Source organism: Trachemys scripta, chromosome 8 (genome assembly GCF_013100865.1).
Source record: "Trachemys scripta elegans isolate TJP31775 chromosome 8, CAS_Tse_1.0, whole genome shotgun sequence".
Classification (NCBI taxonomy): domain Eukaryota; kingdom Metazoa; phylum Chordata; order Testudines; family Emydidae; genus Trachemys; species Trachemys scripta.
In genome coordinates this window covers 89,805,281-89,828,269 of record NC_048305.1, presented here as the reverse complement: position 1 = coordinate 89,828,269, position 22,989 = coordinate 89,805,281, and the positions used below count along the sequence as shown (strand labels likewise).

At 39.5% G+C, this 22,989-nt stretch overlaps 1 protein-coding gene across 8 annotated transcripts in view; it reads left to right on the top strand.

Annotated features, from left to right (window-relative positions):
* SGIP1 (SH3GL interacting endocytic adaptor 1) overlaps nucleotides 1-13,205 on the top strand; it is a 178,642-nt gene extending 165,437 nt beyond the window's left edge. For all 8 annotated transcript variants that reach the window (XM_034779206.1, XM_034779208.1, XM_034779209.1 and 5 more), the window contains 6 exons: nucleotides 5,405-5,560; nucleotides 6,836-6,968; nucleotides 7,286-7,488; nucleotides 8,285-8,349; nucleotides 9,091-9,255; nucleotides 11,029-13,205. In XM_034779206.1, coding sequence (XP_034635097.1) covers nucleotides 5,405-5,560; nucleotides 6,836-6,968; nucleotides 7,286-7,488; nucleotides 8,285-8,349; nucleotides 9,091-9,255; nucleotides 11,029-11,051 — 745 coding nt within the window. In that variant the 3' untranslated portion in view covers nucleotides 11,052-13,205. The remainder of the gene's footprint in view (nucleotides 1-5,404; nucleotides 5,561-6,835; nucleotides 6,969-7,285; nucleotides 7,489-8,284; nucleotides 8,350-9,090; nucleotides 9,256-11,028) is intronic.
* The last annotated feature ends 9,784 nt before the right edge of the window (nucleotides 13,206-22,989 follow it).

Below are 22,989 nucleotides of genomic sequence, written 5' to 3'. Positions count from 1 at the left end.
GAAACACCTAGTTCTTGAATGATGATTTTATTGGCTAGACAGGAGTTGCCAAAGTTAAAAGGTCTAGGATAAAATCCTATTTTAGCAAAACAATTGATTTCAGTGGGGCCAGGATGTCATCCCTCGTATCTGTGTCTAGAATAGATTTCCCACTGATAATGGAGATTTTATACAGCATGTCTATCCTGTAGACAGAAATAGACCATCTTGTACTATTGTTCACACTGAGAGATGTGACTGCTATTGTTTTCATTTCCTCAAAGGTAGTGCATAACTTTTCTTTCTTAAGTTTAATGGGAAATCTTCTACTATCCCTGAAATCCTGAGGAAGTATCTCCTTTTTTTTGGACAGTGAACTGGAAAATCAATGTCAGTTTCTCCTCTGTCTCACTCTTTACTGATGTCTCTTATCGCAGTGGTTCTCAACCAGGGGTCTGGGGCCCCCTAGGGGGCCACAAGGTTTCAGGGGGTCCACCAAGCAGGACCAGTTTTAGACTCACTGGGGCCCAGGGCAGAAAGTCTAAGCCCTGCCACACAGGGATGAAGCCCAGGGCCGAAGCAGAAGCCTGAGCAACTTAGCTTCATGGGGGCCCCTGTGATGTGGGGCCCCGGGCAATTGCCTTGGTTGCTACCCCTTAACGCCGGCCTTGGCTTTTATATGCAGAAAACAGTTGTTGTGGCAGAGGTGGGCCGTGGAGTATTTATAGCATGTTGGGGGAGAGGGCTCAGAAAGAAAAAGGTTGAGAACCCCTGTCTTATCAGGTTCTCATTTGGCCCTTTGTCTGTTTCCACAAGACAGGTAAGAGGTGGTTGCTCCTGGTATAATGCTTTTTAAAGGGAAACACTCTTGAAGGGCATCAAATGTGATTCTTTAGGAGAAGAGAGAGGGTCAGGCTAAATGGTTGCTTTTAGCTTCTGTGATTCAAGTGTGGTTTTTCAGCACAAATGAACACTGGAGGGTGTGGGGGAGAACAAAAACAAACACTACGTGGAAGAGACAAAAGAAGAGCAAAAGATAGGAAAACTTAGCTCCTGTCGCTGAAGCTCACAGTTTAGTTGCTGGGAAACTGCAGGCACAACTCATGGCACACCACCTTATTAGCCACTCTGTGTCCAGCCAAGCTTCTGCTGGAATCAGGCTGGTACGGCATTGTTTATAGCCAGTCTCCCTCATCACAGCAAAGTGTTGCATAGCTAGACAGAAGGATAAAAAAGACAGGGGAATAAGGATGAGCTAGAAATGTATATGGTCATAGAGACAGTGATGTAATTTGGTTCCCTCATCTCATCTGATACTGCCCGAACATCTTTCCGGATCAAGGAAATGACTTACCAATTATGGTACTTTAGGTCCTGTCATGCTGGGCAGTGTGATGGTGCTAATGTTCCAGCACCCTGCCATTCTCAGAGCTCACTGCCATGTTCATGTGCGTACGCAGGGCCGGCTCTACTGTTTTTGCCGCCCCAAGCAGCGCGCCGAATTGCCGCCGTGCACGGCGGGGGCACTCCGTGTGCCGTTAGGGCGGCACGCATGTTTGTGAGGCGGTGGCAATTCAGCGGCGGCTTCTGTCTTCAGCCGGAAGACAGAAACCACTGATTTTCCCCCGCGGGCAGCTGAACATAGAAGCTGCCGCCAAATTGCTGCCGCTGCAGAAACACGCGTGCCGCCCTAACGCACATGGACTGCCCCCGCCGTCCGCGGCGGCAATTCGGCGCGCTGCTATGGCGGCAAAAACACCTGGAGTGCGACCCCTTGCAGATTGAGGCCCCAAGCACCTGCTTGGAATGCTGGTGCCTGGAGCCGGCCTTGTGTGTACGTTGCCAAATGTTCCTCAAAAAATAAACGTGCAAAAAGGGCAGAATTGCTACCCTACCACATTAAACTACCCAATCAAAACAGGCTTCTGATGGTCCCTGAATGGATGGTTCCTCTCATTTTAAGAAGGTTCTGGTCTGTTATGACTATTTTGTAGTCTCACCAGAAGCCTTGAAAACCCCTGATCAACAATTCTTTTAGCTCTAACAAGCTTAGTTGAACACTTCGCTGTCTGTTTTGTGATAGTCTAACAACAATTCTAAATAATACGGTTGCAAGTAAAAATTACCTTTCTGCCACCTTTCGCCCACATTGAGCGATTTAAAAATTCAACCTGGAATAGGGTTTAACACAACAGGTATAACTGAGTAGTTTTAAATTCATTATTTAATTGTTTTATCAATATAATTTAATGTACTTATATACTATGCACATTAAATATGCAATACTGGTTATAAAAGATCTTACAAATATGAGTGAAATAATATTCTCTTAAGGGCTATTCATAGGTTCGAGATGCACAGATCGTTAAATCCTCTTACTAGGTTTGATTTTTCCAATGGTAAAAAGATTACCAGTTTTCTCATGCCCACAAGTAACTAGAGAAAAGTTCTGCTTCTGTGCTTATCTGTTTTATGGCCTGAAAAATACTTTTAATTAACATCTATTTCTCTTCATCAAGGAATTAATTTTAAATGTCGTTACAGAGAGGGACCAGAAACTGAGTCTGTAGGGTTTATTGGGGGCGTAATATACATGTAATCTGCAATTCTTCTCTCCCTCCCTACTTTCTGGATATTGCATTCTGAAAATCTGACCTGATGCTAGCTAGTGTGGATATACTAACCTATTATCCCTCCTACACTAGTACACTGGGCCAAATTCTGTTCTCATTTCCAATGGCATAAATCCAGCATAACAACTCAACTTTCCATGAAAGCGATTTTTTGTTCTTCAAAGCCCTGCAGGCAATCAGAAACCAAGATTTACTTTGTCTATACTTCCTGCAACCATAGAGAACTACAAAGAAATGGATGGACTCAAAGCCTGTCTTTATACTTGGTGATTATGGTTGATTTTCTCAGGATGGTGGGTGGGTGTCTGAGAGAAAGGTGATGTATATAGGGGGTTTTTTTTTAGCTTTGGTCTTTATTTTCTGATTTTGGTGTTTCAGTTTGAACCTTATTTGCCCTTAACAGCTTTAAGTGCTTTCAATGAAGTTTTTGTATGTTTGAGATTTATGAATTAAGAGCGCTGTATAGGAGTGGAGTATTATTCTGAAGCTTTGCAAAGGAAGGTATCGGGTATCATTATTCCCATTTTACAGATGGGGAAGTGGAGGCACAAAGAGGTAAAGTGACTTGCCCAGGTTTCCTGATTTCCAGTCCTGTGGACTTGTTGCCTCACTCAGCATGTAGTTGATAGACACAAACTAATACCACTAGAATACCATTTCACCCATCAGTCCTTCCTTTGATACAGCAGACATGGTACTGTACTAAAGGACATCTCCTTGCCAGAATATCCTTATATGCTCTTTACCACTCACTGGAAAGACGGGGTTGTCCTATCCATGTTAGTGAGCAATGACCTCAACAATTTCCCTGCAAACATTAAATATATATGTATGTATCTCCTTCAGTGAGCTAGATTCTGAGCCCTGAGTTCAGAGTCAGGGCAGCTGAGAATGAGTGGCAAGATTCTGGGCCAAATGGGGGTTGAAACAGCCTGTGGCATAACTCAGAACAGCCTATGGGTGCCACATAGACCATGGGTGCCACATAGACCATAGCCAGAAACTGGCAGCATACCATGTACTCCCCTTGCTGCCCCCTCCACTCCACCTCCAGCTTCATGACTGCTTTGCACTGGTAAGATCTGAGTGTTTTCAGATGACAATACTTGAATTTGAAGCAAGAAAAGTCACAGCCATGTTCCATTTATATATTTTCCCTGCTATGACTCTCTCTTAAACTTAGATTTACAGCACAACTTTGATACACAGCCACATTCTGTATTTTCAGCAAAGAAAGATATACTCCAGTTCATTGGCACTAAACTTTTTATTGCATGCTCTCTGTGTAAGAAGGCTGGAGATATAATATGATCTCTAAAAGATACAGGAATATAAATTCAGAGCCTATATTTTGAAGTGATAGGTCCTGTAAGAAAGTTGCTGTCAACACATGGATACCGAGCACAGTGTGGTCTGCTTCTTTGTGTTAATGTAGAATCATAGAATCATAGAATCATAGAATATCAGAGTTGGAAGGGACCTCAAGAGGTCATCTAGTCCAACCCCCTGCTCAAAGCAGGACCAATTCCCAGCTAAATCATCCCAGCCAAGGCTTTGTCAAGCCGGGCCTTAAAAACCTCCAAGGAAGGAGACTCCACCACCTCCCTAGGTAACGCATTCCAGTGTTTCACCACCCTCCTAGTGAAATAGTTTTTCCTGATATCCAACCTGGACCTCCCCCACTGCAACTTGAGTGGATCAGCAACAAGCAATGTACATGGATCAGCAACAAGCAAAGAACTAATAGTGTGATCACTGAATTAGTTTGAGGCCTAGAAACAACCAGTCAGCAAGGAAATAAAAATGGCAAAAATCAATGTGGAGGTTTCCCAGTAAGTCTATATATTGTATCCAGAGTGCACTTCATCCACCACCTCTTATTTATGGAATCACTGTTCCATGAATACTGGAATCCTAAAACCACCTGCTTCATTATTAAAGATGCTGGTCTCAACACAAACATTGTCAGCCTTAGCACTAATTCCAGCAGTGCAGTGGGCTTACCATGTATGTATAAACCTGGCATCGAAAGCACTGAGTGGAGTGGGTAAAACTCAGACAAAGTGGAGCATGTTAGTTTCCTTTGGTAAGTTCATTGATTTTTGCCATCTGACTCCCAGAAACAACGCTTTCTAGTATCTTCTGTATTCCTCTCTCAAAATAACTATCCCTGCATTTTGGACATTCACTGCATCTGTATTGGACTCATTCCTTTTCCTTGCCGATCCACTGGGGGAATGGGCTAAGCTGGAGCTGCTGCTAGTGAGGGTGCTGATGGCTGCCCCCCCCCCCCACCCCTTGTACAAGCAGAGACCCTGAGATACAGCACAGGCACTGAAAGTGGGCTGCTTCTGGAGCCACAAGACAGCAGGAAATATGGCTGGATCAGGACCTGCAATGAAATTACAGCTCAGTTCCAGTTGCTTGGGTCAGAGAGCAGAAAGTTTGGGCTTTCCCAGGCAAAACTGGGCTGCTGGCAACTGTTCGATTTAAGATGGTTGGTTTTGTTTTTCTGTTATGAAGAGAAAAGCAGATTGTTTCTAAAAGCAAGTCCAGAGGCATTCACAGAAAGATCACATTTTCTATTTGTTGCCCAAATACCAGAATTTTTCTCTATTCAGACTAATGCTGTTTTAGGAAGATGATGATTTTCTTTCCAGTATAATAGGGAAGGAATGAAATGTCACCATCTCCATCATGCCTAGCTTGATCCAGATTATTCACTTTCCGGGCTATATTTTAAGCTGCTTTCTTTCTTCTCTCCCTTTGTTTCCTTTTATTTGATTTTGAAGATGTATAGTGAAGATAACTGGAGAAATGGTGCTGTCATTTCCTGCAGGAATTACCAGACATTTTGCCAATAATCCAGCCCCATCTGTTCTAACCTTCCGCGTGATAAATTACAACAGGTTAGAACACGTCCTGCCAAATCCCCAACTTCTCTGCTGGTAAATATAATTTTACAAAAACTTTGTAGAAACTAACAAGAAATGTTACTCTGTAGCTGTGTTAGAAGACACATTTCAAGGGAATAAAATACTGTGATCCTATGGAGGTTTAAACCTTGACCTGCAGAATTGTTCATAAAACCACCTCTCTTAATATTATTGAGAATAAGGCTGAATAGGATACAGTCCATTTTAAAATAATATTTTTAGCTTGAATGTTTTAGTTGTTTGAATAATGCCTAAGATCAATGAGTCCTCCATTTCTTGTTCATTTGCTTTGTGCATTTGACAACACTTAGTTTATAGTCAATGTATCCTGGATAGTATGGATCGGATCCTCAGATTTTGGCAACCTGCGCTCTATGCAGGACCCAGCCACCTCTTTGCTTCCTTAATTCTGGGGCTGGCTACCAACCAAACTACCCATCCCCATCCCCATCCCCGTCCCCAGGCTTCATTTAGAAAAGCCTCTACACAATATTGTTGATGTTAAACCAATTTAGTGCTATTGGTTGGAAGAAGCATTGTGATACTTTATTAGGCTTTCACCACTGATTATGGGTTCAAAACTTTAAAGTAAATTCAGGGGCCAATTATTAAAAGCACCTAGATTCCTAACTTCCATGGAAATCAAAGGGGGATTACGAACCTAGGTGCTTCGGAAAATCCCACTAGGTGCCGTTCTGCATCGTTAAGCACCTAACTCACTTTTGAAAATGGAACATAGTTTCCTAAGTCACTTAAGTGCTTTTGAAAATGTTACCCTGGCAATACTACAGTTCTCTCAGGCACTAAATTCACTTTGGATATGTATCCACTTTGAACTGGGGGTGCAATTCCCAGCTCGAGGAGACGTATTCCCACTAACTCCCATCCAAGCTAGTGCGCTAAAAATAGAATGTAGCCTTGGCAGTGCACGCTGCAGGACAGGCTAGCCACCCCAAAGACATACCCGTCTGACAGCTAAGTAGAAAATTTTAAGAGTTTTCTCTCATTATGTCCAGCTCTAGCCAATGCTTATTAGGCCCTCATTCTCGAGAAATTAACTGACAAAGTTATATATACATAATACATCTGTGGAGATGTTTACCATTGAGGCCATGGTAGAGTTCTGATGAAGCATTTCAAAAAACGGAAGGGCATTGTTTTATAAGTGTAGAATCCTGTTCTACAACATGCCCAAGATTATGTCCTCTGATCATTTTGAGAAGAACTTCCGTTTACAGATTCTGTTTATGAAAATAGCTCATCCTTTACCTTTTTATAAACCCATAGTGACAGTACACAAACTGATGCCAACACAAAGGAATTCTGGGTAAACATGCCAAATCTGATGACTCATCTAAAAAAAGTGTCTGAACAGAAACCACAAGCAACGTATTACAATGTGGATATGCTCAAATACCAGGTAAGCTCTTCTGCAAAGTAAAACGTTGTCAAAAAGGTAATTAACATTGTAGCATTAATAGAACCTGTCTCTAGTACAGAAAAGTAAGTTGCCTGAAATAGTCTGCTCTTTAGTCCAGGAATTACAAGAAGTTTTGCAGAGGTGTTGCCTTCTTAATACCACTGGACTGGGTGTGACTTGAGTCCCTTACAAAAACTTACTGGGGAAGTGCAGGGAGTTCTCTGCTCTAAAATCAACAACGATTTTATATCCATAGATGCAGATTTCTCCCTCTATCCCTGAGGAAACTAAATATTGTTTTTCTGTCATTTTCTAAGGTATCTGCCCAGGGTATTCAGTCTACTCCATTAAACCTTGCAGTGAGCTGGCGGTGTGAATCTACAAGCACTGATCTTCGCATTGACTACAAATATAATACAGAGGCAATGACTACACCAGTAGCTCTAAACAATGTCCAGTTCCTAATTCCCATAGATGGAGGAGTAACGAAACTTCAAGCTGTGCTTCCACCTGCTGTTTGGTATGAAAGTCTAGTTCAACAAAGCCATTCCCTGTTGTTTGCCAACCCTGTCACTTTCGTGATTATAACAGTACTTCATCCCCAATAGATATGGAGACATGCTGATATTTATAAGGCTCTAGCTGAGGCATGCAGGATCACAATGGGGACGCTAGACATTAGAATCTACATTTTGTAGCAAAGGAAGACATGAAATGCTACTCTGATTTTTTTCTGTCATTTTCACAAATGAATGATCTGATCTTAACCAGCATGCATTAAGGTGAAAGTCACTTCAATAATCTTAATATTAATGATACTTAGCACTTAGAGTTCTTTTCATCATAGAACTCAAAGCACTTTACAATCATGGGTAGGCATTATTGTCCATAGCCTGCAGATAGGGGAACTGCTGCATCTAATTTGTGATTTGCTCAGGGTCACAGAGTAAGTCATTGGCAGAGTTGGGGCTAGAACTCAGGACTTCAAATTTTTCAGGTCTGGTCCCTATCTACTTCACCACACTGCCTTCTATTCATTTTTTATTAGTATATTTTTTTGCATTTATTTGAATTAACTCCGCAGCTAACACTGTCCATCTGTGACAGCACAGATAACTGCCAGAATGGCACTTACATTCAAACCTAAAGCAAAACTAACGCAGTACAACCTCATGAGACTCCTAACCAGAAGAAAGCATTTTCAACAAATTTTGCACTGCTCCCACTACCTATTTTAGAACGCAAATGACTTAGACGGGCTCCTTCATTACCTCCATTGTCTCCTACAGTTACACTATTTTCTTCCTTTTTTTTAGGAATGCTGAACAGCAAAGAATATTGTGGAAGATTCCTGATATCTCGCAAAAATCAGAAAATGGAGGTAATAATGCAAGTCTACATTTAATTGATGTCAGTTAATTGTTTTTAATTAAAGACGTTGACTAGTTTATCTTTGTGCACATCCATCAACAAACCAATTCCTGATGAAACTTGACATTATAGGGTACTGTTCACAGCACAGGAGCAAATTAGCTATGTAAAGTGTGAACAAGATCAGTGTAACTGTTTGGTCACACATTTTCCTGCTCATTTTAGGAGTGTAAAGGGAGATGTGTAATGGTTTGGGCTCTAATTTCATCAAAGAAAAAACAGTTGATTTCTACAATTGAGAGTCTTCAGCCCCATGGAGGTCCTACAAGTCTGTTTCCAAGATTGAGTAATCCCCATTATTTTCCCCTATAACATTTTCTATTGTCAAGGTATCACCTTGGGCCAACTGCCCTTCAGCATGTCATATTGTACATACTAGGGATCCAGCACACTTGCATGTACTTTCTATTTGGTGTGACTCCTGCAGTTTATTTGCTATCTAATTTATATCTCTAAAGTCTGAAAAGGTAACAGTCTTCTGAAGTATGATTTGATGAAATGCTCACATTCTTATCAATGTACATTTGCTGCCATTTATATAACTTGAGGAACCAGATTTATTTCCGGGCACTTTTGGACTAAAGAATGTTATTTACTATTCCATTCACTTGGATTCCACGCTAAGAGCCATCCCAGAAGCAGTGTATGTGTTACTCTCTTGTAATGATCTTCTGGAATTCTTAATCCGAAGGTGTGGGTTCTTTGCTGGCAAGATTCCAGCTGTCTGAAGGACCAAGCAAACCTTCGCCATTGGTAGTGCAGTTTACGAGTGAAGGGAGCACTCTCTCCAGCTGTGATATCGAACTTGTTGGAGCAGGATACCGGTTTTCACTCATTAAAAAGAGATTTGCAGCAGGTAAGCATGTCACAAACCCCTTAACTGGGTGGGGGTTGTATCAGTAAGAGTCACAGGTGCTGGCCACTTGCCATACATTTATCCCTGCAGTGAGGAAAGAGTTTGCAAGATAAGGTACTAAGAAGAGGGGATAACTCCTGTACATAGGGCTCTGATAAAAGGTGTCTATATAAAATACCTATTATTGTTTTACCAAAAAACTACATTTTGTGCCTTAACCAACAAGAATATGGAGAATTCTTCCAAGAGTTCACACATGCACAAAGTACAGTACAATCTACACTTGGAAACATCCCCAAAAGCTACCCATTGTCTTAAGAGGCTGCTTTAAAGTTTCATGAAGATTTCTAGAACCATTTTGTTCAGGGTTTAATTACTCACTTCTTCCAAGTGATTGATTTTTGTTGGCCCTTTGGATGACTACTTAAGACTGGTTTTACTGCATCTTCCAAAGGTGTATTTAACTGTACACAAGCTATTAGAAATTAAACGTTGAAGAAACATCACTGCTTTGCCAACTGAGTGAGAGGCAGATATTGTTCTGAAAAATTGCTAATATATCCTGCTAAAATTCTTCCGCTCTTTGAGTTTGGGCTCTGTTTTGCTCTTGGTACATATGTTACTGACTCTCAAAGGCATGAAGGACAAGATTGGAAGGGGATGCATGTGTGTGAGCACGTGTGCAGGGGAGTGCTCAGAAATAAAATTTTGATGGCTTTAGGAGGGGCATGTTCTGTGTCCCCGCCACAGCCCTCGGAGCTCTGTGCCCCCATTGATTATTGGGGGGGCCATGCCCCTGCTTGCCCCCTTCTTGTGCACGCCTCTATGTGCATGTATGTATGTATGTATGTCCATGTCTATCCATCCAGGGAGCAGACTTGACCTTCATGCATATACATATTAAAAAACAATGATTGAGTAGTTTTCACTATTGTTACCTACACCTAGTTAAAGTAAACTCTGGCCTAATGTTTTGATTCACTCTCGCAGGCACAAGGAGAGGGTTCATCCCTAAGAGAGGCAAGCAGTGGTATCACCACTGGTCTCCACTGGGTTTTACGCCAGGGACAGCAATTTTAAGTGCCATCAAGGGCTCTATAGGTGTTTCACTGACAGAATCTTCACAGGACATGTATTGAATAAGCACAGCTCCCAGCCAGGCTGGCCCAACCCCACTTCTTTCATGTTTGTGAATAATATTGTCTGGATTCAGGCCCCTTGTTGGAGTCAGGGCCGGCTCTAACTTTTTTGCCTCCCCAGGCAAAAAAGAAGAGTGCCGCCCTGCCGAAATCCCAGCGCCGCGCTGCCCGAAGCCCCCTCCCCCGAGCACCGCGCCGCCAAACCACAAAAAAATTAAATAAAAACCGGAGCGCCGCCCCGCCCCAAGGTGCCGCCCCAAGCATGTGCTTGGTTGGCTGGTGCCTGGAGCCAGCCCTGGTTGGAGTGGAGGGGGAAGATAATGTGCCACTGGACCCCTGCTCTCAGCGGACTTCCTGCATCTGGGGATGCAGGGCCTGGGTTCCTCTAGGACAGGGAGAATGAGCACCTGTGTGTGAAATGTGGCATTTGGTAAATGGGTGAGACAGATGCATATTCAAAAAACACCATCAGGGTGTGATTTTGCCGTGATCAGTGTAAAGCCAGGACTATGGCACTGTGGAACCAGGGTGAGATCAAGTATCACTGTTTAACTTTGCTATGGATCTAGTTACAAAATAGATGGGGGAAATCATATGCTCAGTAACCTGTTGTTTTAACATATTCTATTTATAGGAAAATACTTGGCTGATAACTAACGGAAGCTTATGCAAGTATATGGAAAATCCATATAACCAAGGACTGCTGTGTGGAACGGGTTTGAATTACGGTTTAAGGGAAATGAACTAAATCCTGCACTTGGGGCACTTCTGTTGGAAGTGTCAGCAACTTTCAGCATTTTTTCCTGAGAAGACGCCGTCTTGACCAGTCCTACAGTATTTACTTCTAGATGTAACATTGTTAATGGTTTTAAAATGTAATTATTGTATTTGTAAATTGTACTCATTCCAGTAAGGCTGTATTTTGGCAGTTAGACACTTGAGTTTTAGAATTTTACCATTCATGAAATGGATGTAATTTAAACTGTGGTATACAAATTTAATAGTAGTACTGTTGAATGGCACAATGCTTACAGAGGTAGATTACATTTTGTCAATATATATATACGATTTAAATACAATACTGGTAGCTGTTAAAAAGGGGGTGCCTCATGAAAAAAGAGAGTTAAGTAGAACCTGCAAACTGATTTACTTTTTCTTCAGTCCTTAGTATGTCTTATAATAGTGCTAAATAAAAGGTCTATCTTCAATTGTTTAGCTGGTTTAACTCCAAAAGAATATTTTAATAAATGCTGAGGTTATAACATATTTTCTCCTCTTCCCCCCAAAAACTCCAATCAACCAAAATACTAAAACCCAATGTCCATACTTCTTAAAATACTTATTTCAAACTTCATAACAAATAATGCAACTTTTCCAAACACTGTCTTCTACTTTTATGGACTCTTGTTTCTTCTCAATATTCTGACACTTCACAAATGTGTAGATTATTAAATAAGCAGGCAGTTTAAGACATTCAGTGATGACTCTGAGCCTACAGGAGTCTGTATGTCCACAAATAGTAATTGTATTAAAGAGCACATTTTCAGCAACCGCCTCCACTTTTGCAATGCTGTTTGTTGGGGAATTTTGGAGCACTCTATGTAAGATGCTTCACAGACATGTAAGAAAAGTTCCTTGTCTCAATAATTAAGAGCCTAAGCAAGCAAACAAACCCCCCACAAAGATAACTGGAGAAAGAATGCAATATATCCCTACTATGTAGCCCCGATACAGCACTTTTTATCCATAGATCATAAAGTGCTTTATACAAGTGAAGAAGGATTTAGCTCTGTTTTACACATGGAGAAATTGAGGCACTGAAAACTTAAGTCCCGCCCAAGGTGACAGAGTTGAGTCAATGGCAGAGTCAGAAATAGAACCCAGGTCTCCTAACTCACTGTCTTTTATCTTGTCAACTGGACGATTTTGTGTTGTGCAAAGACTGAGTAGTTAAAATGGCTATATTTCAAATATTTTGAACTGAGAGAGCTAACTCCTGTGTCTATAATAGACCAGACCAGTAGAACCAGTAAAAAAAATTTAAAGTGCTCCCACTGTATATTTGTCACATGACTTGTCAGGTCTGTGGTTTTATTTATTTTATATATTTATTTATTTATTTTGGTAATCTAGCATTTTTTTACACTGAGCTGTAATGTGAGCTAAATTAAAATTATTATAAAGGGAAACATGAAAATGGGGTTAACAGTTAGTTTGGCAGCTAACTGTCCATTGTCTATTTTGCATGCACAATGTACACACTTGTACATGCAAATCTTATACCCAGTTTTCTCATTTGCATAAGAAAATAGCTGTACTTGGGGAAAATAGTTGTATGCATAAAAGTGCGTGTTTAAAATTGGAGTATGTGGCTGACATTTTTGCCCTATATGTTTCTTCTGAGATTGGCATAGTCAATTTCAATTCCACTATACTACTTTGTGCTTGTGGAACTGAGTTTCATGCATGTAAGGAGAGCAGAATGTCAATCAAGATTTTGTGTGGTTCTAAGAGGACAAATTTTTCTTTTGGATAGGAAACTATTTATTTTAAAGAAAACTTCATGAAACTGCAGATTTAACAATGTGCAGCCTAATAGGTGAGCCAGTCTTCAGTAGAAAAAGGACGTTATGTTTGTCTTCACAGTTCTTTTGAGTTCTGTCATCCTGGAGTGTGATAGAATATTAATTCACAAATCTTCATCTGCTGTGATAAACCAGGTGTCTACATCTTGCTTTTATACTTGAAAAGTCACTGAGTGAGGAACATGTTTCATCTTGGATGAACTGCAAAATTAAAGGTGGGCCCTTGATCCAAACACCCCCAGCTCTAGACAAAGTTGGGATCCAAATGCAATTTACATTTTGTGACACAGACCCATTACTGTGTGAAATGCAATTGAAAATTATTTTTGAGGTAAAATTGGCATGTCTTAGCCTACTGCTGGCAAACGTAGTGTTGTCATTTGTGACATTAATGGCTTGTCAGCTGAAATGGTAGAAAGGTAGTTTCTGTCCTGTTTTAATGTAAGAATTGTGCTGTGTGAAAATGAAATATCTGTTCAAAATTAAACATTAAAGTTGTTCTAGTGTTGAGGTACACAGAGAACTACAGGAGTATCCATTAATTATGATGTTGGGTATTATAGAAATATGTGTAATACTGAATAATGCTAATTTTCAGCCTCTAAATTCATTCCCCATATCATTAGTGTCCCAAAAGTTGCCAGCAACAGGCTCATAAATGTCAATCAAAAATAAAAACATTATTTTCATGTATATGTCCCAGAGCATACATATTGATAAGTGCTTATTAGCAGCTGAACGTTTAGTACTTTTTTTTTTTTTTTTTAAGTGCACCTTTCTTTTAAAATGTACTGAGAGCAAATAAGGAAACCTGGAAATATTGACACTCTGAGCATAGTCCTAGATTAATAAATTGAGATGTATGTTAAAGATAATCAACTTTTGTTGGTTTGTGCATGTTCACAAAAAATAAAATGTAACAGGGTAGAGATTAAAATACAATTAAGTTATCAAAATTCATACATCCTCCAAACATTTAAAAGTGAACATGATAGTATTCCTAAATAGGATATTTGCCAATCTGGTTTGATTTTTCCCCTGATTGGAAATATGACTGTATTGACTATACAACCAACATCTATTTGAAATAGGAACTGAATATAGGGCAAGTAATTTAAAAATAAAAACCTACAAGAAAAGAGAAGTTCTTCGAATCAGTTTATGAAATATTCAATACATAATTTGCAAAACCAAGCTTCAAAAATTGTAATCCATACAAAAATGTTTTTTTAAATGTAAATATTACTGGTACACATGTAACTCACTTTATATTTTATATTAAGGAGATTTAGAACTTGATAATGATGAACACAAATTATGGCAGCTTTTTAAAATGTTGCAAAAAATAACTTGTTCTATTTATACTGTAAAATGCCCACTAAAACTAATGTAACTTTTGACAAGAGTACAGTGTGCGTACTGTAGTATGACACACACATCTTCAGGAACTGTCCTTAAACTGCATAGCCTCCCTGATGCGAACTGAATATGAATAGACCAGAGTCTAGGTACCTGTATAAATATACACCTCTACTACATCAAAAGTACCAAAAAAAAGTAGTAAATACTAACTCTTTGTGGAAAGAGGTTATCCATATATTGTAAACTCAGTTCAGTTCAGGAAAACTCTCATAGCAGATGAATCTCCTAGACTGACTAAGCTTTGGTGAGGCTAACAGGACATTTTCACAAAGAAGAACAAGTATGTGCAGTAACCATAACTTTGTTTCAAGAACTGAAAGACTGATTTAATCAAATCTATAATTACATCCATCACTACAATTTTCATTATTAAAAAAGATCATGTAACTAGGGAAGTTCTGTTGAAAAGACGAGTCTTATACATTGGAGCGTTGTTCTGCCCTAGCTTACATTCAGCATATCTCAGATTTTCTGCTCTTTGAATGAGTGTCTTTAGCATTGTGCCAGGCTGTCCAAAATTATATTATTTAGCACTTGTATAGTCCTGTCCTTCAACACCCTTTACCAGCATCATGTGTCTGATTTCCAGCCTTTGAGTAAGTGTGCATTTGCACCCTTGTGCATACATGGCTAGATGCTGTAGGTGAGCTTTCAACCAAGTGTGTACGCATGCAAATTGCATGCATATGTTCAGATGTGAGCAAGCAAAGTATGGAGACAGCAAACTGAGCCCTTAATCACATTTCTCACAATGTGTGGTTAGGTAGAAATGCATATAAATTCTGGGCTAGATGGATAAGTTTCAAGTCGTCTTTCCTTGAATAAAAATTAAACAATTCTGTCTTAAGAAAACAAGGGTACATACATGTCAAGGCTCCAGAGTTTTATACATTAGGTCTGTGTTCTTCATCTCTAGTTTATAGCATCAGACTCTCCAGCCCGTTACTCCACTTTGAGGGGCTCCAGTGGAACAAAGCAGATTTAAACCTGGCTTAACTGGATACTTGAATTCTCCAATGCTCCAAGGCTGCCATAGTGGTACCTAAACCACTCGCCTTCCTACCCCACAGTGAAGGAGGCACATAGGCTCATCTTGGCTGATCACTAGCTGCTAGAACAGACCCCGTGGGCTGTTGGCAACTGATGTAAAATAGAGCAGCCTAAAGTCTGGGGATTGGGTCAAAGCTCCAGAATCAAAGACCCACAAAGATGGCTTAACTTCATATTGGCATACCCATCCCAACCCCTGACTTGCATCAAGCACAGCATGACTGGTTGGAAGGATCTGGGCCAGAGTATCAGAGATCATCAGGTTTCGCCCTGTACTGGCAGTGTAATTGCCAAATGGAGAAATTGTTCAAGAACAGTTTGTCAAATATGTTAAGGACAAACAGGCTTTTCTTCAGTATCACTTACTTGTGTCTTCTCTTTCCATCCAAACAAATCAAACCCTTTAGGTTCTTTTGTGAGAAAACTCCATTAATATGTGCTTTCTTCTGTCCCTGTTAGCGTCTCCTCATAGTGATAGTAAGACACTAGCTTCTAGGTTCAGGTCTTCGTTTGCCATTGTTGAGGCAACTGGCAGACTTTATTACTCTTCCAGTAGTGGTCCTGTTCAGGGTGGAGGAATTTAAATGTGTCAATCATATCTTGGTATTTGATGCTTAAGAGCACTTGACCTTCTCCCACGACTTGAGTGTGAGCTGACACTAACAGAAAAGGATGTATGGGCAGCAATTTGGGGGATATTAGATGCTAATATTGAGCATGAGGGGAGTATAATAGTCCTACCACTTGATTCTCATGTTACATTAGCAGCTAGTGGAAACTTCCTTTTCATGGCAAGAAAGTATACAGTAAGATATGACATAACCGTGTAAAGTCAAAAGAATTCAAAAACACCAAACTCCATCTCAGAAGCTGGTGTATAGTTAAGGTGTTCTTTACATATGTATACCTCTGTACCATTCAGGAAATACATTCTTTTTGCTACATACAAGATCCCTGGAAGAACAACATGTGTGAACATAAGATTTGTTTTAAAGTAGCGTGATTTAGTTTTCAATAACTAAATAGCATCCACATTTACACAAATTTATTAAAATATGCTCAAGTATAATATTTTTCTCTAAAGGTGGGCTGAAGCTGCAAACCTTGACTGATTTCAAGTATCCCAGAGTTATTAACTGGGAGTAAAGCTCTTTTAAGTTCAGCAGCACTCGTATCCAGGGTTTGGTTTAGCCCATTGTGAAGATAGCGATCATTAGCAAAATTCAGATCTGGATCCAGATTTGGATTTGGGCCCATCTCTTTGTCTGGTTAAGTAAAATAGTTCGCAGAAGTAGACTGTCTTCTTAAAAGGATGTACTCAGTTAGTTGTCACTGTATGCTTTTTCTTCCATTGTTTCTGATACCCTCAAAGGCCCAAGCCTGCAAAATCTCAATGCAGGCAAGCAAGACTCCCATTGAATTGAACTGGAGTTTTTACCTCCATGATGATTACAGACTTGGGTCTTTTAGATGTTAAGAATATTCATTCTTTTCTTTTTCAGTTTGGTAACCATTGTATGTGAATGTGTCACTCCAAGAGTTCTAGTTTCCCTTATACGGTACAGAACAGTATCGGAAATGGAGATTTTGCTAGCTAGGGTTTTTTTTGGTGGTCTCACCTCAAAATGAAGTTTCCATTCAATTCATGATGACAGAGTTGTGTGGTTTTATTTTTTTAAATAGAACTGTGTAGCATTCATTACCAGAGTATATGTCTAAGGAAAGCCAAATATTCAGCCTAAACAGGTTGACTGTGGACAATTTTCAGCTAGCCTATATTCCTCCTTATGTAAGACTTCTTTAGGCCACCTTTATGTTTCTCTTAATAGCTATGTAAAATCATTGTAGTATTTCATAATATTCCATATAATAAGTACCCAACTTGGTTTTTGATTATTTTGCTTCTCAAATATCACTTCCTTTCTGTGTAGCTTTTTGTTTTAAAGCTACTTGCCACAAAGCTCCTATTTCTGCTCAGATCCATTAAGGTCCTTTTGTATAACCTATGCGATTTAAATGGCACCCAAAATATTTGTCCCAGAAGCATAGCCTTATAGACAGGGAGTTATGTTCAACCAACCAGAAAGTTATTTCAGCCTGCTAGAGACAGGACTGGAAGAGAGTAACATTGCAAAAAAAATTCAGGATTTATTTCCCTTTGCCATTTGCTGGTAGGATGATGCAATATTTGCAGTCTGGGCTGGAGAAACTGTCATTAAAAATGTATAACTGAAATTATGTACATCTGCACTTTTGACAATGAAGGTCCAGCTTTTGCTTTGTTTTAATGTTATCAAAGATAAGTATTAGATATTTATTTTGAACTTCTAGTGTTCAGTTTTAAAAAGTGGTATCACTCATTTGCACTTGCAGTTTTGTACTCATAAATGTGAGCAGAATTAATTGTAGGTGTACATCATGGCATTTCGGTATCTACATACCCACAAAAATCAAGTTGTTGAGCATTTAAATAATATAATTTGGGTTCACAATTTATTGCACCTGCTGTCCTCTAGATAAGCAAAATGGAAGGCTGGCCTGAGACCCTTAAAATGTTTTGGCCTTAAAGTGAAAAATATATTTTTGGTTTTTTACAACACAATTCTGGACTAACACCTATTAATGATGGCAATTTGTTGAATTGAAATGCTAATGTTAAAGAGCTGCACACAAGAAGACACCGGTGAATGACCCGGTGCAAATGTTTTAAAAGGTTCTTTCTAAGATCTTTTCAGCATAAGCATAATATGAACAATCACTGTTTAATGTTTTGAATCAAAGACATTTTAAAATGGCTCGATCACAATAAACAGTAATTGTTAGCCTGAGAGGAACAATGTGAAACATCTTTTACTGAATGTTTACAATGCAACATAAAAAGGTAATGATGGTTTTCCTCCGCTCTTTCATGCCATTCTTTGTTCCTCAGTTTTCTAGCTGTACAGTAATTTGACATTAAGTTGAGTACAATTCCTGTCTGTATGCACTTCACTGAAAGGTACTCAGAATTCTGCATTTACAGAAGAACTTGAAATAGCTTGACAATTTCCTAAATACAGTACAAAATATTGTCTCACAAACTTCTGACATCTATTTTGGCATAGACTTAACAGAACCAGTTTGATATACGGAATATAGATTTATTTCCCCAACTCTTATTAATGGGTAATCTTATGTAAAAACAATCTTTGTTTAAAAAACTTCATTTTAAAGCTTACCGTGACCAAAGTATTTATTATTACACAAAATGCTATTTTCCTGAAAGGAAATTACTCTCTCAAAAGACTGCATTCCAAAACCAGAGTTTGTGTTTCCTTGCAAGTTTACTAGGAAGGGAATTCTTGTGGAGTTGGACATCTTTTATGCTAGTCAGTATTTTAGTTATTGCACCATTAAACAAGGCTAGAAATGAGCAATAGAAATGTAAGGCAATGGTCTTTCACTGTGCGATTTTCCCCTTTATCTTTAAGAGTGGGAGTACAGATGTTGCTGCTTGGTCAATTTTTCTTGACAATTTCATGTGTTCATTTGGTGATGTTATTTAAAGGTTTACATATAAGCAGGACTTCACTACAGGCCAAGCAGTATGTGAAAAGTCAGTCCAGAATCAGCATTTTTAATGAGAGGGTCTAGAATATTATTGATCCTCTGTTTGAAATTAACTTACTTGTTTCTTACAAGTTGCTTGGCAAATCTTTGTGTAAATGAGGTATTGCAGTTTAATTCTTAAGCCAAATGTGCACTGTTTAAAACCACATCTTTCTCCCCCACTGTATATCTAAGACAATAAAAGTCTTATAGGCATCTTATAGGAAGTCCAAGATTTTCCAAAGATAATGATATCAACCAATTACTTCAGGTCAGAGAAATTCTGTGAAAATGTACATTGTCATTGGGTGGATTGAGTCAAATTAAGATATTACAATGTAAAGCCCTAACCCTCAAACATTTATGTATGTGTCTTCAGTGGAACTTCGCACATGCTTAACTTTCAGCATGAGTGCAAGTATTTACAGGATTGGGCCCTATTTACTAACTCTTATGTTAGTAATGCTCCAAACATCCACACTAAGTCCCAGAAGTGAATTGGATTTCCAAGTGTACTACCCTATATATTGTTTTATAAAATACCTTGTGTATAAAATGTTTAAATATGTGGATTAAGTTTCACAAGTATATTTTTAAGATTTAAGTTAAAAAGTTAGTCTGGCCTTTTTAGCCTACACATGCAATTAAATATACTGTATCTTTAGTCTATGATGCCCTAGTTACTGCTTAGTCTGTGATGAAAACTTTGCTGCTTACCTAATGTTCTCAGAGAAAAACTGTAAAAGATACAAAGATTTGTTGCACTTGACATACTGCAGCAAAGCTTTGTATTTGATCACTGGTAATATGAATGTGTTGTATTGATTTGTTGAGGATAATCATGAAAACAACATATTTTAAATGTTACTTGCCTTATAGATTAGGATACAAATATGTGGATATCATTTTTGTAAATAATGTTTTTTATAAATGTCTTTCCTTCATGATATTTCCCAATGACCCATTTCACAAAATTCTGAATATGCAATTATTTACCATATAAACTATTACAACAAATAAGGTCCCAATTTCAGAACAAAGTTTATTAATTCTATACATAAGAACAAAATTAAGTACCTGATTAAGTTGTAATTTAAATGTGATTTTTTTTCTTGAAAATAAATGAAAAACATTAAAATACTCTATTTTTTTTTGTTTTGATCAGTTTCCAAATGTAGTATTTGCAATGTTATTACCACAAGTTTAAACATATGACAATGAATCAGAATTTTCTGCTGTTATCCTTGGCACCATAAATGATGAGTAATGCTTTCCCCTGTCAAAACATTTATATGGTTTTATTTTAGTCACTTTTGCTAATTTGCTAATGAAGAAAGGTAAGGGTCCCTGGCACTGCCCTGTGTCTCTCATATATTATAGGTAGTGATCATGCAATCAGATGTGTGTGATAGTTTTTGGTAATGTACTGTTTGTTAATAGTAATGTATATGTAGCATTTATAAATGTTTAACATTTATCAAATGTATGTGGACTTGATTTTGAGGCAAATGTGTCACTAATGTGTAAATAACTTGTATTCGGAAAGGATATTATGGATAAGGCTACGTTATAGTCACGGGCAGTAAATAAAAAAACCTTCTGTGTGCTGCCTCCGCCAAGAGCACCGGCTCCACAGCTCCCATTGGCCGGGCCCCACGGTGGTGCCTGCAGGCGGAAGCAGTGCACAGAGCTGCCTAGCCTTGCCTCCGCCTTGGACCTGAGGGAGGGGGATGTCGCCACTTCTGGGGAGCCCACCCCCCCGAGGTAAACGCCTCCCTGAGCCCTCACCCTGTCCCGTGCCCCAACCTGGTCCTCTCCCACACCCAAACTCCTGCTGGGGAAGGGAGGCACAGTGACCCGAGACTGTCCCAGCAGTGGCCAGTGCGCCTGGCCCAGAGGCCATCTGAGCAGCTCAGGCAGCCCCTGGGCCAGTTGCACCAGCTGCTGCAGAAGTCACAGAGTTCACAGAATCCGTGCTGCAGTACCCTCCTATAAACTTGCAGCCTTAATCATGGAGTAATGACTCCATAGTTAAGGTTGAATTTTGCACTTAACAGAGACTGTGAAAAATACAGCATGTCGTCCTCCTCCTCCCCCCCTCCAAAAAATACAGCACTTACTCTTTGAGTACAAAATGAATTTTCTTCTCAAAATTCACAAGCAACTCAACTAGTTTTAGGAATTAAAATTATTTAAAAATGGATCCTTCATGAAATTTATCACCCAGCATCAGACCAATTTTTCCCATAGCGCTCTCAGTAACACAATAACACACTCTTCACTCAATCTTTCTATGTAGTTCAAACTCATTGGAAACTTGTACAGAGGCTACATAAATAATTTTTATGGTCATTTCCCCCCAATAACTGTTTAAAACCACATCTTTCTCCCCCACTGTATATCTAAGACAATAAAAATCTTATAGGCATCTTATAGGAAGTCCAAGATTTTCCAAAGATAATGATATCAACCAATTACTTCAGGTCAGAGAAATTCTGTGAAAATGTACATTGTCATTTTTATTATTGGGGTTATTGGGGGGAAATGACCATTCTTCATAACTGAAAGCTTCTTCTTCCTCAGAGGTTCCTACTCTACTTTTGAAGTGTCCTACAGCACTTGGGTAGAGTGCTAGTCTGTGTGGTGTTGGCATATTGGGGCATCACTGAGGGCAGAATTAAGGTTGAAATGTGGGGGTGGTATGTATCTTAACTTTATATGTCATGATTTTCAGCGATATAAGTTTACCTTAACTTATTTCCCAATTTTCAGAAGCTTAAGTTTAGCCATTCCCCACATTCTGGAAGAGTACAAGCAGAATTGGGCAACCTTAACTCTGTGTTAATGATGTTTCTGGGCCATTAATTTCCTTTTTTGTTTTTTAAATATTTTTCTCAGCACTCTCCTCTTCTACAGGCCAACTCTGCCCGTAAACTCCCTCAGGCTCGTTGGCAACTATTACTCCAGCCAGAGAATGCCCTTTGCTGGAGTAGTCTCCTCAATGCCTGTCCAAATTTTTCCTGCACTGACCTCCCCTTTATAATAGGAACAGCAGCAGTGGAGGAAAGGGGAGACCTGGAGCCCCCTCCATCAGCTTAATGGAGCAGTCATGGAGATGAACTGTTAGGGATGAGGGGTATTTACAGGAAAAGGCAGGGGGGGGAGGGCAAGAGGGTACAGATGGCTCCACTTCCTCACCCCTAATCAGTATTTCATTGCAGAGGAAGATGCTCAACTTTCCCTCTGCTGTCACCGCTTCTGAGCTCCCACAGTGTAAAAGGGCCCTTTGATGATGATCTGAAAAAATGACATTTTTGAAAACCTAGCTCTTCATTAAAGTTCTAGTTATCAAACAGGGTTTCTGAAATTCCTTATATTATTGAGGGTCATCATCTAGGGCTGTGCTGCCCTCTCAGAACTCAGCATCTGTGCCAGCACACAGCACTGAGGGGCAAAAGTTGACAAAAGGGCAGCAGTACCCTCCTATAACCTTCCAAACCCCTTTTACTGTTCCAATGCCCCCTATACTTCCTTCACTGCTCTAATTCCTCTGCCATGCCCATTGCTTTTGACCACTCCACATCCACTGCTGCTGTGAGCCCATATACCCCCATACCAGTCACCTTTACCTGCCTGGTAAAGTTGGAAGGGTCATGGAGAGGAGGGAATTTGGTGGTGCTGTAAGGAGTTCATGTATCAGCTAGACCCAGGACACTCTGGCCTAGTATGTGGAGAAGAGGCTCTGCACTTCACTTTCAATACAGGAAGCTCAGGGAGTTATAAAGTAGACCATTAATTTCAAAGAGATATTCTCAACTGAATGAGAACAATGCAACTCTGGGTACTAAGGCTTTTGTAGTGCAATGACTTTTAAAATACTTCTAAACTGGTCCTTGTTACTGTTCAATAGTTGATCTTGGGGCAGTCCATGCTATAAATTTCACACTTAA